The sequence below is a fragment of the Cornus florida genome, unplaced genomic scaffold, assembly GCF_030987335.1.
Source record: "Cornus florida cultivar Cherokee Brave unplaced genomic scaffold, ASM3098733v1 CherokeeBrave_3.0.0_Hap2_Chr04, whole genome shotgun sequence".
NCBI lineage: Eukaryota > Viridiplantae > Streptophyta > Magnoliopsida > Cornales > Cornaceae > Cornus > Cornus florida.
The window spans coordinates 46,298,814-46,319,439 of NW_026775574.1; the positions used below are offsets into that span (position 1 = coordinate 46,298,814).

Consider the following 20,626-nt stretch of genomic DNA (forward strand, 5'->3'; position numbering starts at 1 on the left):
ATATATATATATATATAAGTGTTGGAAGTGAATTCATTTTAGCAAGTATACTTAATAAAAGTTGCACAAATACATTATATCAAATTTAATTAAAATTTGACTAAATTGAAATACAATAAAAGAGTTACATTAATTACTTCAAATGTCATATACACTTTTAGCTGTACAAACATTAATTTTAGTCATACATAACCGAAACAAAATATTAGAGAATTACACAAATAGGTAATCAAAGCAAAACATTGGAGAATTATAAAAATAACTTCATCTAGCATTGCCTCTGAATGATGCCCACATTTGATTTGTCAGATGAGTTCTAAGGGCTCCCATTTGTGCTACACCATCAAACAAGCGGCATGGTCATTCAACAATTCCTGAACATACTCATGATCTGTTAACCCCGAAGTTCTTTTTGGTACTTTGGATTTAAAGGAATCTTCATACTTCTGCATCAAATTCAAATACATACAATCTACAAGGTCATCAAAATCTTCATTTGAATCACTAGAATATGAAGACGACGTGTCACTCCAATCTATGTCCATCTTGATTTTCCAAGAACCTAGACAAAACAAAGTTGATGTGCTATAATTAAACTAAAAAATTGAAGAATAGTTTTTTTTGAAAAAAAAGAAAATAAGAATCAAACAAGCTTTAATATGATAGTACTTGCATCTTGGGACAACCATTATTTTTTTTAGCAACTAGGAAGATAAATTATTGATATTATTCAAGTGTAGGGCATGTCAATGGAATTTGAACTGAAATTGGATGTTTAAGAAGAAGGTGACAATTGCAAAAAGGTGTTTCAACTGTGTGCGTGTGTATATATATAGTGTGTGTGTGTGTGACAATTGCAAGAAGCTACATAGTGTGTGTGACAATTGCAAGAAGCTACAGAGGTGATATTCTAGTGTGTGTGTGTGACAATTGAAGATGGTTATTGATATTCTAGTGTGTGTGACAATTGCAAGAAGCTGCAGAGCTTGAAAAGCAACATACCACTAAGACAGAAAAGTGAACCCATGTCTAAGAGAAAACAATCACCCAACCCACCATTACCACTAAGACAGAAAAAAAAAAAAAAATTTAGTACTTTTACTTTCCAATTGAAACATTTATTTTGGTTCAGCCAAAAATAAAAGGTAGACATTTTGTAATGAAGCAATCTTACCATTGCACCAAGTCTAACCACTAAATAGAAGTTTTCAATAATCCTGGGCACACACTGCTCTAAAGCATGGTTACGAAATGAAGAAATGGTGGCAGTGAATCTGCTCCAAACAATCACTAGCTTTTTCAAAGAAATTGGCTGCTACTATTTAAGTGCATTACCCAATGTATGCTCCATCCAAACATGATTTTGGAGAGGAAACTAGCTACTAAACTCAAAATGATACACAAACCAGCTAGGTCTCCAAAACTAAAGCTTTGCTACATCAGAGAGTTCCTATAAATTCTCTTTTTGGTTCTTTCAAGTGTCAATGGATATATGCAAAATTCTCACTTCAGTAGAGCTTACTCAAAGTGAATGCCATCATCAAAATTAGCTTCTTTATTTTTAAAACCAGTAAATTTATATTAAAAGACAAAGAACAGGACAGTCATCCATGGAAGGTTTGTGTATCTGAATTATATAATTATATAAATATATATACGATGGTATCAAAATCTTCATCTGAATCACTAGACGATGAAGATGATGTGTCACTCCAATCTGTGTCCATCTTGATTTTCTAAGAACCTAGACAAAACAAAGTTGATGTGCTATAATTAAACTAAAAAATTGAAGAACAGTTTTTTGTAGCTCCCAAAACAAAAAACTATTTGAGATCATCATCATGGCTTTGCAATGGATCATGAGTGTTATGGGTGCAATTGATGAATCAACGTGGCCTGTCTAAATGAAAATCCATTGTTGTATTTAGAAGCGTTACTAGATCAGTTTATAACACACACACACACACACGCATATATATCTTCTGGTTAGATTCAGAGGCTTAACAAAGATTTCAAAAAAAAAAAATATTTAAGTAATTAAAAGTTGTGGCTGAAGGAATTAAAAGCTTAAAGAGGATGGAGCTGTTCTAGTATTCTTTAAATGAGAAGAAAAGGAAAAAAAGGGAAAGAAAAGAACTACCAAAACTTAATTCTGATTGTTGGAAGGTTTGAATGATCAGGGGATTGTGTGAGGATCGGGAATGACTTTCCTTAAGGTTCTTTTTGACTTTAGAACAAAGGACTTCTGGATTGAAAGGACTAGAAAACTAACTGAAAGTGAGTATGAATTGTAAGTGCTGGACTGAAAGTAAAGGACTGGAAAGATAACTTCATTACTAAAAAAATTGAAAGCACAAGTGCTGAAATGTAAAGTGTAGGAAATTAAAGCAATTGAAAGTGCAAGGATAGATAATGAAATGATAATTGAACTGCTATTGGTTTTGTTTGTTGAACAGGGTTGTAAATGTCTCCAATCAATTGTACTAATAGGTCTACTAGTTTGCGGCTTCTAAATAGTCTCAAGTCTTAACCTTCATACAATTCCAACATTAGTTGGTCTCTAAACAAAAATCTTCTAAGCAGCAATATGTCAGTTTTGTATCTTCGAATGGAAAAGCCCCTTGAGCCAGTATTCAATTATTGATGCATCTTCTCAATGACTGCCAAAGAACTTGGGTGTGATTGTGTAACCTTCTCTGTTTTTTAATCTTTTCTTTTCTTCCTTCTATAACCTTCAAATTTCAATCCTTCACATCTTTTAAGATTTTCATTCTTTTGGTGCTGAAAGTAAAGACACTACGTAAGTTTATATAGAACCCCTCATTGTTTTTTTTTTTTTTTTTTTCCTCTGTTTTATCTTTCACCATCTATTTCTTTGCTTTCTTTTCCTCTTACTTTATTAAACCCTTTTTTTAATCAAACTCTTTAATCCTTCACCATCTATTTCTTTGCCTTTTCCCTCTTACTTGATTAAATTCCTTTTAATCAAACTCTTTTATCTTTACCATCTCTTTTATCTTTCACAAGTTGTTCTACACCTATGTGGTACCAGTTTAAGGCTTCACCACTATGATATATAATTATGTATACGTTTTTTTTTCCTAGTTTTCACCGCTACGATATATAATTATATATACTTTTTTTTTCCTAGTTTTCACCACTATGATACCACAAAGTGGGATATCAAATGTAGAGAGAGAGAGAGGTCATTATCAAGTGTGGTCCCTGTTAATCGACGGTTCAAGGGTGCTGGTAGGGGAAAACTAACTACAAACCTATCCTTTGGCATTTTTTTTCACAAATTGTCTACTCTCAGGATACACACCCACATCCTCGCACTTGACAACCAAGCCTTTAACCACTGCAATAGGCAATGGCCACTTAAAAGTGGGATATTATATATATATATATATATATATATATATAGTTCAATTCAAACCCAGTAAAATATGCTATACAAAAAAAAAAAAAAATCAGTAAGAATCAAACACAAGTCACAGTTAAATATGGCCACTACATAATTTCATTCTGCTACTGCAGAGATGGACCATATATATATATATATAGACTAATTTATACATACACATATCAAATCCCTAAACTGAAAACCCCAAATCCCTAAACTGAAAATCAAATCCACAGCAAAACTCAAACAACCAACAAAATACATAATCAAATCTTGATACCAACTCATCCAACCAACCAAATCTATAACCAGATTCACAAAGAAAACAAAATCCATAACCACGAAAACTTGCTAGAGAAAAAGGAGTGTGATTTGTGTTTACCTCAACAAAATCTGAGCAAGAGTTGGATCTAGAGGAGAGAAGTGCGCGCAGCGATATTGCAAAGAGAAGCGGTGGAGAGGAGAGAGAAGCCGTAGAGAGGAGAGAGAAGCGGAGAAGCCGTAGAGAGGAGAGAAAAGCAGAGAAGCCGTAGGTCTGTTATGTCCGAGAGCCGCATCCCATTTTTTTTTAAGTGCACAGTGTTCTCCACATTGCTTCTCCGTGTTTTCAGAAACTCCCAAAACAATATTTTGTTGTTTTCACAAAACTGATACTCATTGAACTCAGTTTTATGAAAACAGTTTTCATAAAACAGGTTCCAAGTAGATAAAAAAATTAAAGAACTATTCTTTGTAACTCCCAAAGCAGAAAACTGTTTTGGGAGAACCATTCCAAGCAGGGCCTAAATTTGGTTGCAGACTTGCAGTTGTATCAACATGCAACAGAAAAATTCATTAACAATATTTGGTCTTTTGTTGCTTAGGTACCAATATCAACAATATAAGCCAAAACTTCCACTAAGATCTAAATAACTTGACAACAACATGCAATTTAACTTGTATACATTGATGATTATGATAATGATGATGTTCAATTGATACAAAAAGGAAAAGAGGATCTCCCTAAATCATAGTTGTTAAAGGCGCGCTTAGACTCAAAAAAAGCCCCAGACTCGTCAAGGCTTAGCTAGAGTGCCTCAACCTATTATAGGTCAGGCCCCTTCAATCAGGCTCACATAAAGCCCTCAGGCTCACACTTTTTAGTAGGCTCAAAAAAGGCGCGCCTTGTATTTCTAATCATTTATTCGTATCATTTTCTTTTTTTACTTAATGACTACTAAATTAAAAGGTTCTATAACATATATCATATTGTTTTTTTTTTTTTTTTTTTCGAAAATTAAAGCAATTTTCATAAATGGGTAAAAATTACAAGAGGAGGGCCTTTGGCCCAAAGTAGAAAATACAGAAGCGCCTAGGCAGCAAACAAGCCCAAAATAGGGGCCAAACCAAAAACAAAGTAACTTCCACTAACTGAAGTTGAAAATGGAGTCACTAAACATTCCGGTGGATGAACAGCAACGGCGAGGCCGACACGAACTAGTCCGGCGGCTAAGGAGGAGGCCTGCAGTAAGACGGCAAGAGATTCCAACCTTGAAGAATCGATCTAGAGGAAGAGCAGTCCCTCAAATAACCCAATTTCAGAATGCAGCGATTGTGGATGAGACCTTTGCACAAGCCACTCTCTGCGAAGATTTTTGACCTTTGAAGATTCTTGCATTTTTTTCTTCCCAGGTATGAAACACTAAAGCAGAAAAGCATAGTTTCCTATGTAGATTAATAGGAGTGTTAGCTTTACACGGATTGCTGATCCACATCACTAAGTTGTCCCAATTGTCGATTGTCGTGGGAATGCTGGTCTTGTATTTGATGAAACGCCAAAGAGGCGACGTGAAAGAGCAGTTGAAGAATAGATGACTGTGAGACTCAGTAGACAAATTGCACAAAGGGCAAATATTATGATGAGAGGCCATTGATTTGCTGTCGAGAGTTGGCAATTTGGATTGAACAACTAACCAAAGATTGAATTTCATTCTTGGAATGGTGGGAGAGTGCCAAACAAGATCATGCCATGGGACAGTGGTGAACTCACCTGAAAGGTGTGCAAGAGTGTGCTTAAAGGAGTATATGCCTGTTGGTGAAGCTATCCATCTCTTGATGTCTGATCTGTGAACAGCAGGAGCCGAAATGGTTAGCAATTCAGGGATTAAGTTTGTTAGAATTGGAGGGAAGTTCCAATTGTTGTTCTCAATGAAAAAATCCATAGTAGTAGCCTCAGTGGCTCCACCCTCATTAAGCAAGCTGATTAGAAACCTTGAACGCAATGGACCTCCAGGAGCCCAGTTGTCCCACTAGAATGAAGTTGAGGTACCATTGCCAATAGAGTGTTTAATGAGTAATCTTGTAGTGTGCCTTAGTTGAAAGATTTTCCTCCAACTCCATGAGCAAGGTTGAGGATAGTTTAATGTCCAGAGATTCCTTGACTTAAGGAGGTGAGAGTGGCACCATAATACCTAGAGCCTATTTGATTCATCAGTTAGGAGTTCCCAAATAAATCTGATGATCCCAGCCTTGTTTGCAATTTCCAAGTTGGGGATTCCCAACCCACCAGCATGTTTAGGACTGCATACCCTATTCCAAGCCACTTTAGAGCCTGTGGATTTCATCTCTGGGCCAGACCAGAGAAATCTCCTGAAAATCTTGTTAAGTTCATCTATAATAGCCTTTAGTAGAATGAAAATATTGCACCAATAATTTTGTGTAGAGATCAAAACAGACTTAATCAACTGTAGCCTACCTGCGTAGGAAAAGGGATCTAGAGGTCCAATTAGTGATCCTGTGGGTGATCTTGCTCACCAATAAGCTGCAGTGTTGGGCCTTCAAGTTAGTGGAGATCAAAGGTACACCAAGGTATTTCACTGGAAGTGTGCCTGCATTGATTCCCAATAATGAAGTGATATCATACTGAGAATGGTCATTGATTCCAGAGAAATAAACTTCACTTTTTAAGAGATTTATGTCCAGGCCAGACATTGAGCAAAAGAGGTTGAGTGCAGACTTAAGGACTGAAACTGAGCAAATGTCCCCATGGCAGAAAAGAAGCAAGTCATCTGCATAGGACAAGTGAGTTATTTTTTGCTGCCTGCACCTCCAATGGTACTTAAAGGATGGCACTCTCTCCACGTAGTTACTGACTATTGAGGAAAAAACATCCATAACTATTACAAAAAGGAAATGAGAGATTGGATCTCCTTGTCTTAGACCTCTGTACCCCTTGAAAAAACCTTGGAATTCACCATTAAGAGCAATAGTGAATGAGGAAGAGGAGATGCAAGCATTGATCAGAGAAACAAATTTTGGTGGGAAGTTGTGTAAGGTAAGGCAGTTGATGATGAAATCCCACCTGACTGAATCAAAAGCCTTTTTGAGGTCAACTTTAATTGCACATCTTGCTAGTGTTCCATGCTTATGATATCCTCTAAGCAACTCATGTGCTAAGAGAATGAGGTCTGAGATCCTCCTTCCATGAACAAAAGCTGACTGGGATTGGTTGATAAGGTGGGGTAGTGTTGACTGTAACCTTGTTGCAAGTAATTTGGAGATACATTTGTATATGGTGTTTACACAGGAAATGGGTCTGCAATCATGAAGTGTGGTTGGGTTCTGGCATTTGGGGACCAAGGCAATGTAGGTATTGTTTGCCTCTGCTAGGAGCTTGCCATTTCTGAAAAATTCTGAGATTGCCTTTATTATTGACCTGCCAATTGTACTCCAAGCTTTTTGAAAGAATAAAGCGTTATAGCCATCTGGACCTGGGGCTCTATCTTTGTTAAGTCTCAGCATACAGGTCTGAATCTCCAAAGGTTATGGCATTTCTTCAAGATAGTAATGAAGGTCAGGGAAAATTTGCTTGGTTATGAAAGGGGCCGAGTAAAAAATATGGTAGGTTGGAGATGGAGGTTGTCCTAACAAGGACTGAAAATGATTAACCACTTGCAATTTGATGTCATTCATGTTATGAATTGTTTGTCCATCATCTAAGGTGAGTGAGACAATTTTTTTTTCCTGTTATTCCTTGAGGTAAGTGACCTGTGGAAGAAGGAAGAGTTGCAATCCCCCAATTTTAACCAAGTCATTCTTGACTTTTGCCTTAGGATATCTTCTTGAATTCTCCCCAGCCTCAGAAATTCTGATGTGAGAGCCTTTTCCAACTCTCTGAGTGTAGTGTCACTAGGGGTTGAATCTAGATCCATTTGGTAAGCCTGAAGTTCAAGTTGAATTGCATGTAGTTTGGAATCAATTTATGAAGATTCTCTACTACAAGAGTTCCTAAGGACAGGTTTTAGTAATTTAAGTTTCTGGACAACTTGAAACATTATTGTACCTTTTATGTATGTGTTCCAGACACTTTGGACTGAGGAATTAAATTTGTGGTGTGAAGTCCAAGCATTGAGGAATCTGAATGGAACTTGTCTTCTTAGGATATTGAGGTCAATTGTAACTAGAATTGGACTATGATCAAAGATGCCTGGAGTGAGGAAGCAACAATCTGAGACTGGAAATGCAGATGTCCACTTCTGGTTCACTAGAGCCCTATCAAGCTTCTTTGCAATGCAAGCATCCCCCATGCTTTTATTAGACCAGGAATAGAGTCTACCACTGAATTTCAGGTCTTCAAGTTCAGCATTCTGAAGGCAATCCTTAAAGTCTGACATAGCATTGCTCCATTTTCTACAACCACCATGTTTTTCTCCTATGTTAGGGATGACATTGAAGTCTCCTATTAACACCCAAGGGGCTTGGGCAAAGATTTCAGCATGGTGAGTGATATCATCCCACAGAGACTGCCTTTAAGAGACACAATTAGCAGCATAAATTAATGCAGTGAAAAAGGATACATTTTGACCAATGATTGTGAGAGAGCAGTGGATTGCTTGTCTGCTACAATCAATAACTGAGAGTTTGATGATGTCTGGATTCCAGATTATCCAGATTCTTCCTAACTCTGAGAAAGAGTAGTTATCTGTGATATATCATATTGTTTAACCTTGAGAAATATTTGACAAAATTCATAAATTTATGGTTCACTACTAACATTAACTGCAATTATTGCTTGATTATGAATATATATAATAATATATTGTTAATTATACATTATTATATACGCGCGCCTTACTTCGATCAAGCTCGCGCCTTATACTGCGCCTTGCGCTTAAGCTCTAGAAGGCCTTTGGCGCCTTAGTGCGCCTTAAGCCTTTAACAACTATGCCCTAAATGCCTGTTATACATTTGTACAAAAAATTCCTAGGTAGATAAATTCAAGTACAGCTTGGTGGGTTTAAACACTTATATACAGCAGATGCAGGTCGCTTGTAAGTAGGTATGCTACTAGGATCAACAAATCTGACTTCACCGGGACTGAAAGAAAGATCACTGTGCCTGTAAAAATTTACAACAAACAGAAATTATGTTTAGCCAAAAATTAAAGGAAGCTAATTCAAAGTTTAGGAACATTACAGATTATGAGTTACCTTCGGAGATCAAGTCCCACTAAACCAGCTTGTAGGATTGTTAAGTTGTCAGAATCTGGTGAGACAATAATGACTGTGTCCTCGGAGTACTGGGTTTCAAGAATTGACATGAGTTGAGTCACACGGACAAACACATCCGCAACACTCTCATTTGGTGTTCCATCATCAATAGGGGGTGGCTTGATGTTCATAGAAAGACTATCGGATGCATATACCTGAGACATTTCATGTAAACAATACTACATTCACAAGGTTACTGGCATGAAAAAATTGGTTGACTGAACAATTTACACCCTAAAGAGTGCGAACATGCCAATATTTCCGGGTAGGATGCAAAGGCCCGCTAATTGAAATGAAGTAGGGTTTAATAAAATTGTCACAATAAGCAAGAGTCCATCTACCAAAATACTAACATGCATATATAAAGCCATTCGCGATTATGTACTTATCAACCACGCAAAAACCCCTTGCTTCCAAAAATGAAGAAATTTTATTAATGATCCACATTGTAGAGAGAGATGAATCATAGCAGGGTTTGATATAATTGTCACAATACTCGACCGACGACAATCCATCTACTAAAATACTAACATGCATATATAAAGTCAGTCTCGATTATGTACTTATCAACCACATGAAATCCCTACTTCAAAAACATTCAGAAATTTAATGACCCTACATTGTAGAGGGAGATATAATCATAGCAGCATAATTTTCACAATACTCAATAGTCCATCTACTATAACACTAGCAAGCATAAATAAAACCATTCACAATTATGTACTTGTCAACCACACAAAATCCACAAGTAAAACAAATAACTCTTCTCCTTGGCTGTGCCGCGGGAAGTCTCGGGCTTAGTTCAGAGGTTTTGTAGGCTGGTCCTTCTACTGGAATCACATATTTCAGTGTTCCCTTCCTTCCTTTCTCCTGGTAGGTTAGGTTAGGGTCCTTTGTGATTCTTTTTTCCTTTCCTTCCAATTTTATTTTGTCATGTAGGGCATCTAATGGCTTACCTTGTAAATTTCTTTCCTTTGTGTTTCTTTATTTACGAATATTTTCCTTGTAAATTTCCCCCGATCATCTTTTTATCCTTCTTATTTAGATTTTTTTTTGTTTATCTTTCCGTTTTTTTGTTGTCCATTCTTTCTTCCTACCATAGGCTCTGCAATTTTTGTCTTTAGGGTCCTCTTCCTGCATCCTTATGGAGTGCTCTTTACTTGAACAGTTAGAGCACTTCTCTCTAACTGGTGTCGAGGAGGAAGAACTGGAGTTGTCTAATGATGACATCCAGGAGGTTATTGAGGCTTGCGAACGGAGTGTTGTTGGGAAAATTTGGACTGAAAAACCAGTACATAGTGCTGTTCTGAAAAATCTGTTTGGTAAGCTATGTGGAAGTGATAAATCACAAGTGCTGAATTTAGGAAGAAATTGTTTTCAATTTCAATTGCTCGATGATCAACTCAAGCACCGGGTTTTGGGCGATACTCCATGGTTGTTTGACAATAACTTATTGGTGTTGAGGGAGCGGAAAAAGGATCTGCGTCTGGGGGATGAAGCTTTCAGCATTTCCATATGGATTAAAGTGACAGAATTGCCAATACAGATGTCATATTTGGATGTGGGGCGTAAGATTGCTGGTTCTTTTATTTGCTGGGAGAAGGTGGAAGTGAGAGACTTGGGTTTTGATGGTGGCTGAATTTTCCGTCTTCGCGTAGAGGTGGATCTGAATGCTCCACTAAGGGGGGTTATTAAACTTCGCCTTCTGGGTTGTAAGAATGTGCGTGAATCTTTTCGTTGCGAGAAGTTGCCAATTTTGCTTTCAATGCGGTGGAATCGGACATCAAATTAGCTCTTGCAAAGACAGAAGGAACAAACAAGGGACTGTAAAGGATAGCTATGGATCATGCCTTTGAGCATCAGGAAGTTTAGGTTCTGTGGTTAAGGTTTTGGTTAGCCTAAATTGTCAAAAGCAAGTGCTCCGGGATGGTGATGATAGCTCGCCAGTGCCAGAGAAGAATATAGCCAACTACCTGTGGTGCTGCTGGAAGTCTCCTGCCGTAAATCAAGGGATGTGGCAATGTGGGTAGAGGGCAAAGGGGAGTCTGCTGCGGAAACGAAAATTGGAAAGGTGTCCATTTCGTAAGAGAGAATATGGGAGAAAAAAATCTCAACTACAGAAGAGAGGATGCTATCTAAATTAAAGGACTGGAAAAGCATGTATCACAAGCCACGAAGGAAGTTCTTATCAAGGTTGTATGATCCGCAATGCTGACATATGCCATGCAATGCTACCGAATCTTTTCAATAGTCTGTCAACGTTTAACCAAGGTGATAAGAGATTTTTGGTGGGGCACTGGGGACAAGAAACGGGTTTGCTGGTTTGAGTGGCAATGAATGTTTTCTACAAAAGATGTTGGTGGTTAGGGCTTTCAAGATTTAGAAGCAATAATTAAGCATCCTCTCTAAGCAAGCATGAAAATTTGAGGTCGAACAAAAAGGACTTTGTTATCATCTTTTCAAGGGAAAACATTTTCCAAATTGTTCGTTCTTGGAAGATCCGGAGCAAAAGAGATCTTCTTGGGTGTGGCCTAGTATTTTCTCAGCGAAAGCAGTGCTTAAGAAGGGTTGCATATGGTCGGTGGGTTCCAGAAATTCCATTCAAATATGGGAAGATCATTGGATACCAAAGTGGGAAAGACTGATAATGAGACCAACCAATACTCTCTCGGAGGTAAATTGGGTAGCCAACCTCATTGACGCAGAACAGCCATGCTGTAAAGTGGACGTTGTAAAGGGAATTTTTGGACCAGTGATTGCGCCAAAAATTTTAAGCATTCTTATGGGTCATCACCAATTAATGGGCAGGAGAGCGTGGGAGGCTAGTAAAGATGGGAATTTCCTTGTTTGATCCCCATATCATCTGGCTAAAGCATATTTATAGCAGCGGCATGGGATGGTGAATGAAAAGTGCATGGGTGTATCAAGTAATTTAAGCAAAGGTCACCAGATTTGGCACAACCTGTGGTGTTGTAAAGTACTAGGGAAAGTTCACCATTTCCTTTGGTTATGTATGATGAGTGCAATTCCAGTGATGAAAATTTTGAGAAAAAAAAGGTATGATGGTTGAAAGAGTGTTGTCCAAGCAGTGGTGAGGAGGTGGAGTCTGTCGAACATATGTTGTTCCGCTGCATATATGCCCAACTCGTTTGGAAGCTGTCCCCTGCTCGTTGGAGGGTCATATTTCTCAATATCAAACCTTTGAACGGTGGTGGATTGAGGTGTCAAGTTTGGCTGGAGATGGGGAAGATTGTGACTCGCGTTGAGAACTTCTAGCGTACATGTGATGGTGCATTTGGAAGGCGAGAAATGATTGGATTTTTAATAAACGAAGGTGGGAACCATTACAGGTAAACTAGGTAATTCCTCTGGCTGTGGAGAGAACCTCTGAGTTTTCCAAACCAAGGTTATATAGCACTGGATTTGTTGGGTAAGAATTGGAGGATCGGTTTGCGGTTTGGGTGGCTCCACTGGTGGGTACTCTAAAGCGTAATATTGATGCAGCATTCCAAGTTTAATTGTTTGTGACAGTTCTGGCGGGATTCTCCGGGCAGCCACCTTTTGCTTGGAATATATTTGTGAAGCATTGTAGCGGAGGCAATGATTATGCGTAGGGCTTCCAGTCTTCTTCGACAGTGGTCTTTCTTGAAAATAGAGTTTGAGTCAGATGCCCAAGTCTATTGTGTTTGCTACGTTTGGGTAACAAGGCAGCGCATTCATTAGCTGCTCATGTTATTCATAATTTACTTATTTGTGACTCTATTACGAATCTCCTGCAGGATGTTGTTTTGGAGGTTCAAGCTATTGTAATTTTCTTGTCTAATATTAATATTATTTCTCTTTGCCAGGTAAAAAAAAAAAAAAATCCCCTTACTTCAAAAACAGTGAGAAATTTAATGATCCTACATTGTAGAGAGAGACATGAACATATAATTGTCACAATACTCAATAGTCCATCTACTAAAATAATAACATGCATATATAAAGCCATTAGCGATTATGTACTTATCAAACACACAAAAACCCTTTGCTTCAAAAACATTAAGAAACTTGATTAATAATCCTACATTTTAAAGAGAGATATGAATCATACTTTGGAAATGGATTCCAAGTTCTTTCCTTCATAAGCTCCCAATCCACGAGCATCCAGAAAGCTGTATTCTGGAACTATATGACTATGATAAAAAGATATTAAAACACTCGTCACAATTAGAGCAAGTAAAAGTATCATATGTTAAATATATATTGCAATTACTAACATCAACAATGTCATACAACTTATTATAGACTTATAGTCCTCACTAACCAAATTTAACATCTGAAACTATAGTACACAAATGAGTTAAAAATTAAGATTCACACATTCATGTCCAAAAAAATCCACTGATCCTTAGAAACCCATAATTAATTATCCCCTTTTAATGAATCAATCATTCAATTGGTTGAAATTGGTAGTAATTGGTTTACCTTCGATTAACCCCATTCACAGCAGCAATAATCTCAGCAGCCTGATAAGCTCTCTGAGTAATAGAAGGCCAAACCCAACAACTTCCTTCACAAGCCCCCATTGCCTTCAGATCAAAAGCCGCTCTCACCGTCTGCTTCTTCCCTTTCCCCGATAATCCGTTGTCCATAGACGTTTTCGCAACTGGGTTGGTGTTGATTATCCCCAAGCTCTCAAATTCAGATTCACCAGCTCTAACCAAAAAATACCTATACCCGTCCACCCACAACAATCAAAATTCAAACCCATTCAGGTTGCGTTTGGAGCACCAAATCGGCGGTTTAGAATTGCAATTGGTTGAATTTAATCCAATTCCCATTCCAAGACGTTGATTCGGTGCTGTTGACAAAACTTTTATATATAGATATACAGGTATGCATTGTTTGTGTATGAATATATATATATATATATATATAGGAATTACCGATTGGTGAGTCGAACTGGAGGCATTTGGAAGAGACCGCGAGCTTGAGCGATGGATATGGAAAATGGGTTTGGAGAATTGAGGTGAGTGAAGAAGTGGGTGATGGATATTGAAAGTGAAGTGAGGAGGTGACGGCGGTCAATGAATGAGAAGGATTTGGGGACATGTTTGGGGTTTGTAGGTGGAAAAAGAGATGGGTGTGGAGAAGATGGAGGTGTAGTGCTGGAAGCAAAGGTTTGGAACATTTTTCACTGTTTCGGTGCAATAATTTCAATGGAGGGGAACTCAGATATCTGAAGTGCTATGGAGGGGAACTCAGATATCTGAAGTGCTATGAAAAAATAATAATAATAATAAATAAATTATCTAGTCAATGAGTATTAAAATAAAAATAAAAAATGGGTTGCCTACTTTAATGGCAATATAATTAGAGACTTCCGACTTCAATTTTCAATTTTTTTTTTTTTTTTTTTTTAAACACCAACAAACAAACCATATAATTCATAAAAAAATAAATAAAAATAATAATAAAAAAATACAGGAGGAAGAGTGTATCTAACGGTCAATACTCCACTCAAGATTGTTACATTTTAGGGGTGGATAGTGAATCCATGAATCCAATTCGTCCAATCTGTACCGATCAGATCAAAAAAATTGAATCCGTAGTTTACGGATCGGATCACAGATTAGGCTGTCAAAAATCCGAACTGATCCGTGAATCCGATCCGTGGCCAATCTGTACTATATATATATAATATTAATATTATAGTAATATCTTTACTTTTTCGTAACTAGCATATATATATATGATCTCCTAACATACCATACTCTACTTTTTTTGTTTTTTGTTTTTTGATAAGTATTATTCAATTAGTTTTATAATATTTATTAGTCAATCAATAGCAATGGACCACCGACTTTTCATTTAAACAAAACCTAAACCTAGCCAAAGATAAAAGAACTCAAAGCACTAAAGAAGAGCTGAGAGAAAAGCGATCGCCTCACCTATTATGCATTTAAATTGGTTTTATCTATGTTCTGTTATACATTTATACTGCTTTGTAAGTGGATATGAAATTGGTGAAAATAGACTATTTTGAAAAATTCAATCCGCGGATTGGATCCAATCCGATCCGTCATTTCACAGATCTGATCTGTTGGCTAACGGATTGGTGGTGAATTCAAAATCTCCCAATCCGTTGTGAGCAGATCGGATTAGGATTGATGCCTAATCCGATCTGATCCGATCCGTGGCCACCCCTAATTTGATTAAAAGAGCCTTCTTGCTCAGTAAATGAGCAGCTACATTTCCTCTGAGAGAAACTCAAGCAAAGAAAGAACCCATACATTACTTAAGAAGAGCCTTGACATCATGAAAAACCACCATCAATGCTTTAACAGAGGCCTACAATCTCATCACATGTTGATAATACCCTTCAATCATAACGTCAAGATAACCCCTCAGATGACCCAGACATTCTCCTAAAACCAGGCCCTTAACAAGCGAAAGATCATTGACATTAGCCAAAAAAAATCTAAGCAATTTTTGATAGGCTGCCCAAGATGGTTTCGAAGGAGCTTAGCACCACCACAAGGTCTGTCTTGAAGAATTATAAGCAGCATCAAAGTTAAGTTTGAAGCAACCTACTGCTTGCACCACCCAACTCGAAGAGGGAGAAGCAATAGAAGAGAGAGGTAGAGAGAGTAACCGGTGTTGGCAAGAAATCTCCTGAAATTCTTGAAAATCTATGAACGCCTTCTAGGCAACATCAAGTTAATGGATCCCATCTTTTCTGTTTAAAAATAAAATTGTTTCCACATTTCCAAATGGTCCAACAAATAAATGTAGCTAGGCTTATATAATCTGCATGAGCCTTTGAAGAGTTCGAACGCTTTGGCCAAAAGGTAGGACTCTGACCATCGAAATTGATCCTAAGAGGATTAAGCTATTAAAATATATATTATATATATGTATTATATTCTGTTTCCTTTTTTCCTTATTTCTTCCTTGATTTACTCCTTGATTTATTTATTTTCCCTTCTTTCCTCCTTGATTTATTTATTTTCCCTTCTTTCCTCCTTGATTTATTTCTTTGTCTGTAACTTTATTCCTATATATTGTGTATCAATACAATGAAAACATATCAAAGTACTACAAGCAATAAGAGAAATGTAGCCTCAGTGGCTCTTGATCTATGAATGTAGGCCTTAGTGCCGAACCATGTATATGTTGTGTTCTCTATCTTTCTCTCTTCCATCTTCCGATTATACATCTTATATTTTCGCATCTTAAATTTAACATGGTATCAGAGCAACGATCCTAGATCGTTTGCACCAAAGTTTACTTGTCTTCTCTATGGCTCTATTTGGAGATCTGCCATTTTTTTTCCCTTTCCTTTACTGATTGCAGAGAGCAGTGAAGGAGAAGACAAGTAAAATCTAATCCGTTTCTAGTTCAAATCTCTCTTCTTCTTTTTTTTTCCTTTTTCGATCAACCACGCGTTTCCAAGCGACGTCCTGCACCGTTACGCGCTGACGCTCTTGCGAAATAGATCTGACTCGTGCATCACTGCCCACGGATCTGACTCACGCTACACGCGCCGCACGCTCCTGTGAGTAGATCTCACTTGCGCTACACACGCCCACACTTTCCTCCTTTACCGACAATAGTCAACCCTCCGAAACGGTAACCGACTCACCATCATTTCAGTTCCTAGTCAGAAAGAGGTTGTTTGTGTTCTAGCCGTTGTGAGGTGTGTAATCTCCAGCCAAGTCCTTCGTTGCCACTCTCCACGTTTTAACGCATTTTGCTGCCATTGTTACGTATGCTCAATTTGGCGAATATCTGGCGTTATCTCCGAATTCGCCTTTGGTTGTAAAGGCTTCCTTTGCTTTACTTACAGTCGCCGTTGGCGACACCTCTCATGCTGGCGATCTCATTCTTCCATCACAACGACTATTTTCTCATTCCTTAGTTGGTTTCCACCACCTGAAAAATTTTGGGGCAGTGTTTGCCTTATTTTACTAGGTTTGTTTTTGGTGGGGTTTGTTTTTGAGTTTGTAATTTGTAACAAAAAAAAAAAAAAAACCCGCCCATTTTCTCTGCTTTGTTCTGACCATTTTCTTGACTTTGTTCCAACCCATTTCTCGGCTTTTTTCCAACCCATTTCCCAACTTTGTTCCGGCATTATTCCGGCCTTTCGGATACTTTTCGCTCCACCACCATTTTCAAGATTTCATCTCCAAACTCAAGTTGGCTTCGAGAAATCCATCTTGAGTTTGCGGGAGAATATTGAAATATATTTTATATATATATATATATATATATATATATATATATATATATATATTATATTTTGTTTCCTTTTTCCCTTCTTTCCTCCTTGATTTATTTGTTTTTTGTCTGCAACTTTATTTCTATATATTGCATATCAATATAATGTAAGCATATCAAGTACTACAAGCAATAAGAGAAATATAGGCTCAGTGGCTCTTGATCCATGGATGCAGGCCTTAGTGCCGAACTATGTATATGTTGTATTCTCTATCTTTCTCTCTTCCATCTTCCTATTTTACATCTTATATTTTTGCAGCCTAAATTTAACAAAAGCTTCCATATTGTACGAACAAATAGGAATGTACAAAGAAGATGGTTTACAGTCTCAACAAAGGTTTCACAAACGGAATAGCAAGACATCTCTGAAGAACCTCGCAAGAAGAGCATCTTATTTACTGGGATTTTCTTACGAAGACTTTGCCATAAAAAATAAAAAAGAAGTAGAATTTTCCAATGGGTTTTAACAGACAACAACTTTCGCCACATATAAATCCTATCAGCATAAAAAATGCAGCCTTCATTGGGAAACAAACAAGTTTGTTAAAAAGCAACTTGATATACGCTTTTGACCGATAAACTACCATCATTTGAGGCATCACTAATATTATAGATATCTCTTTTAGTAGTCTTTTTTTCTTTTCCTTGGCAACAACAAAACACACACACACACACACACAAAGGAAAACTAACAACTAACAACACCAACATCTTGCTGACGTAACCAATATATTAAAGGATGGATCAAATAAAAAACCATATCTTAATCCATTTCACCTCTCGACAATCCTGCAAGAGTATGAGTCACCCGATTACCATTACGTCAAACATGAGAGATTGAGAGTCGAGACCCATGAAAAATGGTTTACTTATGTATAAATGTCATATTACAGAGAGGAAATCTCAATGGAGCAAGAACTCTCCCCAACCAACGCGTCCACCACCAACTTTACATCTGATTCATGTTGTGGAAATTCTACATAATTATAGAAATATATAAAGTATAATATTTATATAAAATGATTCAAGATAATGAACAACAACACCAATGAATAATCAAAGAACAATTCTTTTATTAAACTGTATAATACATCAATTGAACAACATGAATGTAATGATGAACAAGGATTTAACAACATAATAATAGAAATTATGAAATGAAAATAATATTAAAAATAGGTAAGAAAGTGCTGGCCTGATTGTTCAGGCATGTGTAAACACATTGACCTAAAGTTGATAGTCCTTCCCTTCATGCGGGTATTGGCAAAACTAGTCAGCTCCAAGATATAACCCAATCATCTCGCAATGGTGTCTCCTTCATGTGCACGACCACAGGAAGACTAGGTCCAAGTCTATATAAATTTAGTTACTCATAAACTCAATATGTAAAAGTACTCTTAAGGAAATAGGCTCACAGCCTTATACACAAAATTATACAACATATCACTCTACCATATATCACTCTTTCTAATTACCATACACATAAGAGATATATCTAGAGAGTAAATATGAAACATCTAAGGTAATATAATAGTATAAATAATGATTGAAATAATACACCCCATAAATATTATTTAACTCATGTAATAGTGATTAATATAAATATTATGTAACTCATATAATAATATTTATAATAAATAATTATATTAAATATTATTTATATTTTTATTAAAATATCCATAACAGTCCCCACTTATTTTAATAAAAATAAGAAAAATAATATTGAGCAACTTTATACTCTGCAATCGACGTAGGTGCTTTCTAGGCTTGAACCTACAATTTGTGTGATAGTCTCCATTTGAGGAACCTAAATGAACTAAGTCTTGAATTCAGTCCCTTGAGCCAAACTTTAACATACCTCACACATAGTATTGACAATAGACTTGGTTTGGCGGGTTAGCGCGATTAATGGCCATGCGCTGGTATCTTGATTCTCATGAAAGCTCTAGGGAGCAACCCAACTCCTGTTGTTGCGGCCTCATGATGACTTTCACTTAGGTGAATCCTCCAAGGGTATATGTGACCTATACCTAGCGAGAGTATGCTCGCCTCGAATTTATTTAGGGCAAAGCCCTTCCTTAACGTCATATCATAACACTAATGCCTTAGAGATGTGCAAGAAAGAATCTCCTTGAGAAACCTCCTAAAAAGAGTGTTGTCAATGAGTCATGCAGTGCAAATTGTTTCTGTGACGGCCCAAGTTTTACAAAACCCGGTGCGTTAGCAAGTGACCCGAAACTGATCCGATAACGGATCCCAAATGCAGAAGCAATGAAAGAGATGTGGTCTCTAGAGATGGATATCATCTCTAAGACACCAAAGTCGAACTCAAAGGAAAACAAATACGGAAGTTAGGTTTTTAAAACGGACAAAATGAACCAAAAGGAGGAAAATGGTCTTTTCACACTAAAATGGATTCTGCTATGCATACCATTGCATAGACAATGAAAAATTAATAAATTTAGACTCAAGAATCACCTGATTCGGAGTTCGGACGAAGAAGATATGGCTAACGGAAGAAAAAGGTCCAAAGTGTAATGACCTGGTCATTTTTCTTCCTTTTCTTTTTCTTAGATTTTAACGGATATTTTTTTTTCCGTTGTCTTTTCCTTTTTGGGTTCGGTTTTTCATCACTTGATGTCGTCTCAAGTGCTCTGGAATGATTTTTGAGACTCTTTACCTTGGATTGATAACTTCCTTTGGGGATTGTGTCATTTCCATATTTTATTTTTCTGAACACTATTCACATTTTGTCTTTTTCTCGTTTATCCTTTTTCCTTTCACAACCTCACTTTTTGTGCTCGGATTTGATTCCGGTTTTGCATGCATTCATGATATTTGATTTCCATGATAGTAGTATTTTTACTTTTCTAGAAAAACATGTTGATTGCTTACTTCCTTTATAAAGGGGCATTAATGCATACTTTAGTGTAATTCTTCTTAACTTGTGGGGTTTTAGTGTAATTAAATAAAGTAATTATTTTTCATCTTGGGGACCATTTTGTAATTAAATTTGGAAGATATTTTCAAAAAGGACCTTTTTGCAATTTTTAAAAAGTGTGACAAGTGTTATTCTCTCATTGGTCCACTTGTTGGCATTTGTGTGGAAACACTTTGATGCATTGGATGATGACATTTGGAGGGTGAGGATTTACCCACTTGTTGGCCTAGGATTGGTGCACTTGTTGGCTTGGATAGTTGACAAGTGTAGGTGTGGGATTAAGCCTAAGAAGGAGCCATGGATTGGTGACAAGTGTAGGTTCACAATTTAGTCTTGCAAATATCTTTGGGCCACTTTGGGATTATGGTTTTAAAGGAGGGTTTTTGTGCAATTGACCATAGATGTGTGTGTTGACCATGGTGTAGGATCACATAGTGAGTGGAGGATTTCTATTTCCTCCACTCACACATTTTCATATTTCATCTCTTT

The 20,626-nt window shown here is 37.0% G+C and overlaps 1 protein-coding gene and 1 long non-coding RNA gene across 3 annotated transcripts; both read right to left on the minus strand.

The window, feature by feature from the left end:
• Positions 1-95: 95 nt before the first annotated feature.
• On the minus strand, positions 96-3,926 carry LOC132303216 (uncharacterized). Its single transcript, XR_009481134.1, has 2 exons — positions 3,789-3,926; positions 96-562 (listed from the first exon to the last, which is right to left on the minus strand). It is a non-coding gene; the product is annotated as an uncharacterized LOC132303216 (long non-coding RNA).
• Positions 3,927-8,434: 4,508 nt separating this feature from the next.
• On the minus strand, positions 8,435-14,204 carry LOC132303217 (uncharacterized). 2 transcript variants are annotated; one of them, XM_059800381.1, is made up of 5 exons: positions 13,863-14,204; positions 13,402-13,647; positions 13,028-13,109; positions 8,875-9,113; positions 8,435-8,782 (listed from the first exon to the last, which is right to left on the minus strand). In XM_059800381.1, the coding sequence occupies exons 1-5, from the start codon at positions 14,105-14,107 to the stop codon at positions 8,662-8,664; spliced, it is 933 nt and encodes a 310-aa protein (XP_059656364.1). In that variant the 5' UTR covers positions 14,108-14,204; the 3' UTR covers positions 8,435-8,661. The 2 variants fall into 2 exon arrangements, with proteins under 2 accessions (XP_059656364.1, XP_059656365.1); XM_059800382.1 differs by having other exon boundaries at positions 8,875-9,089; positions 13,863-14,201.
• Between the last annotated feature and the right edge of the window lie 6,422 nt (positions 14,205-20,626).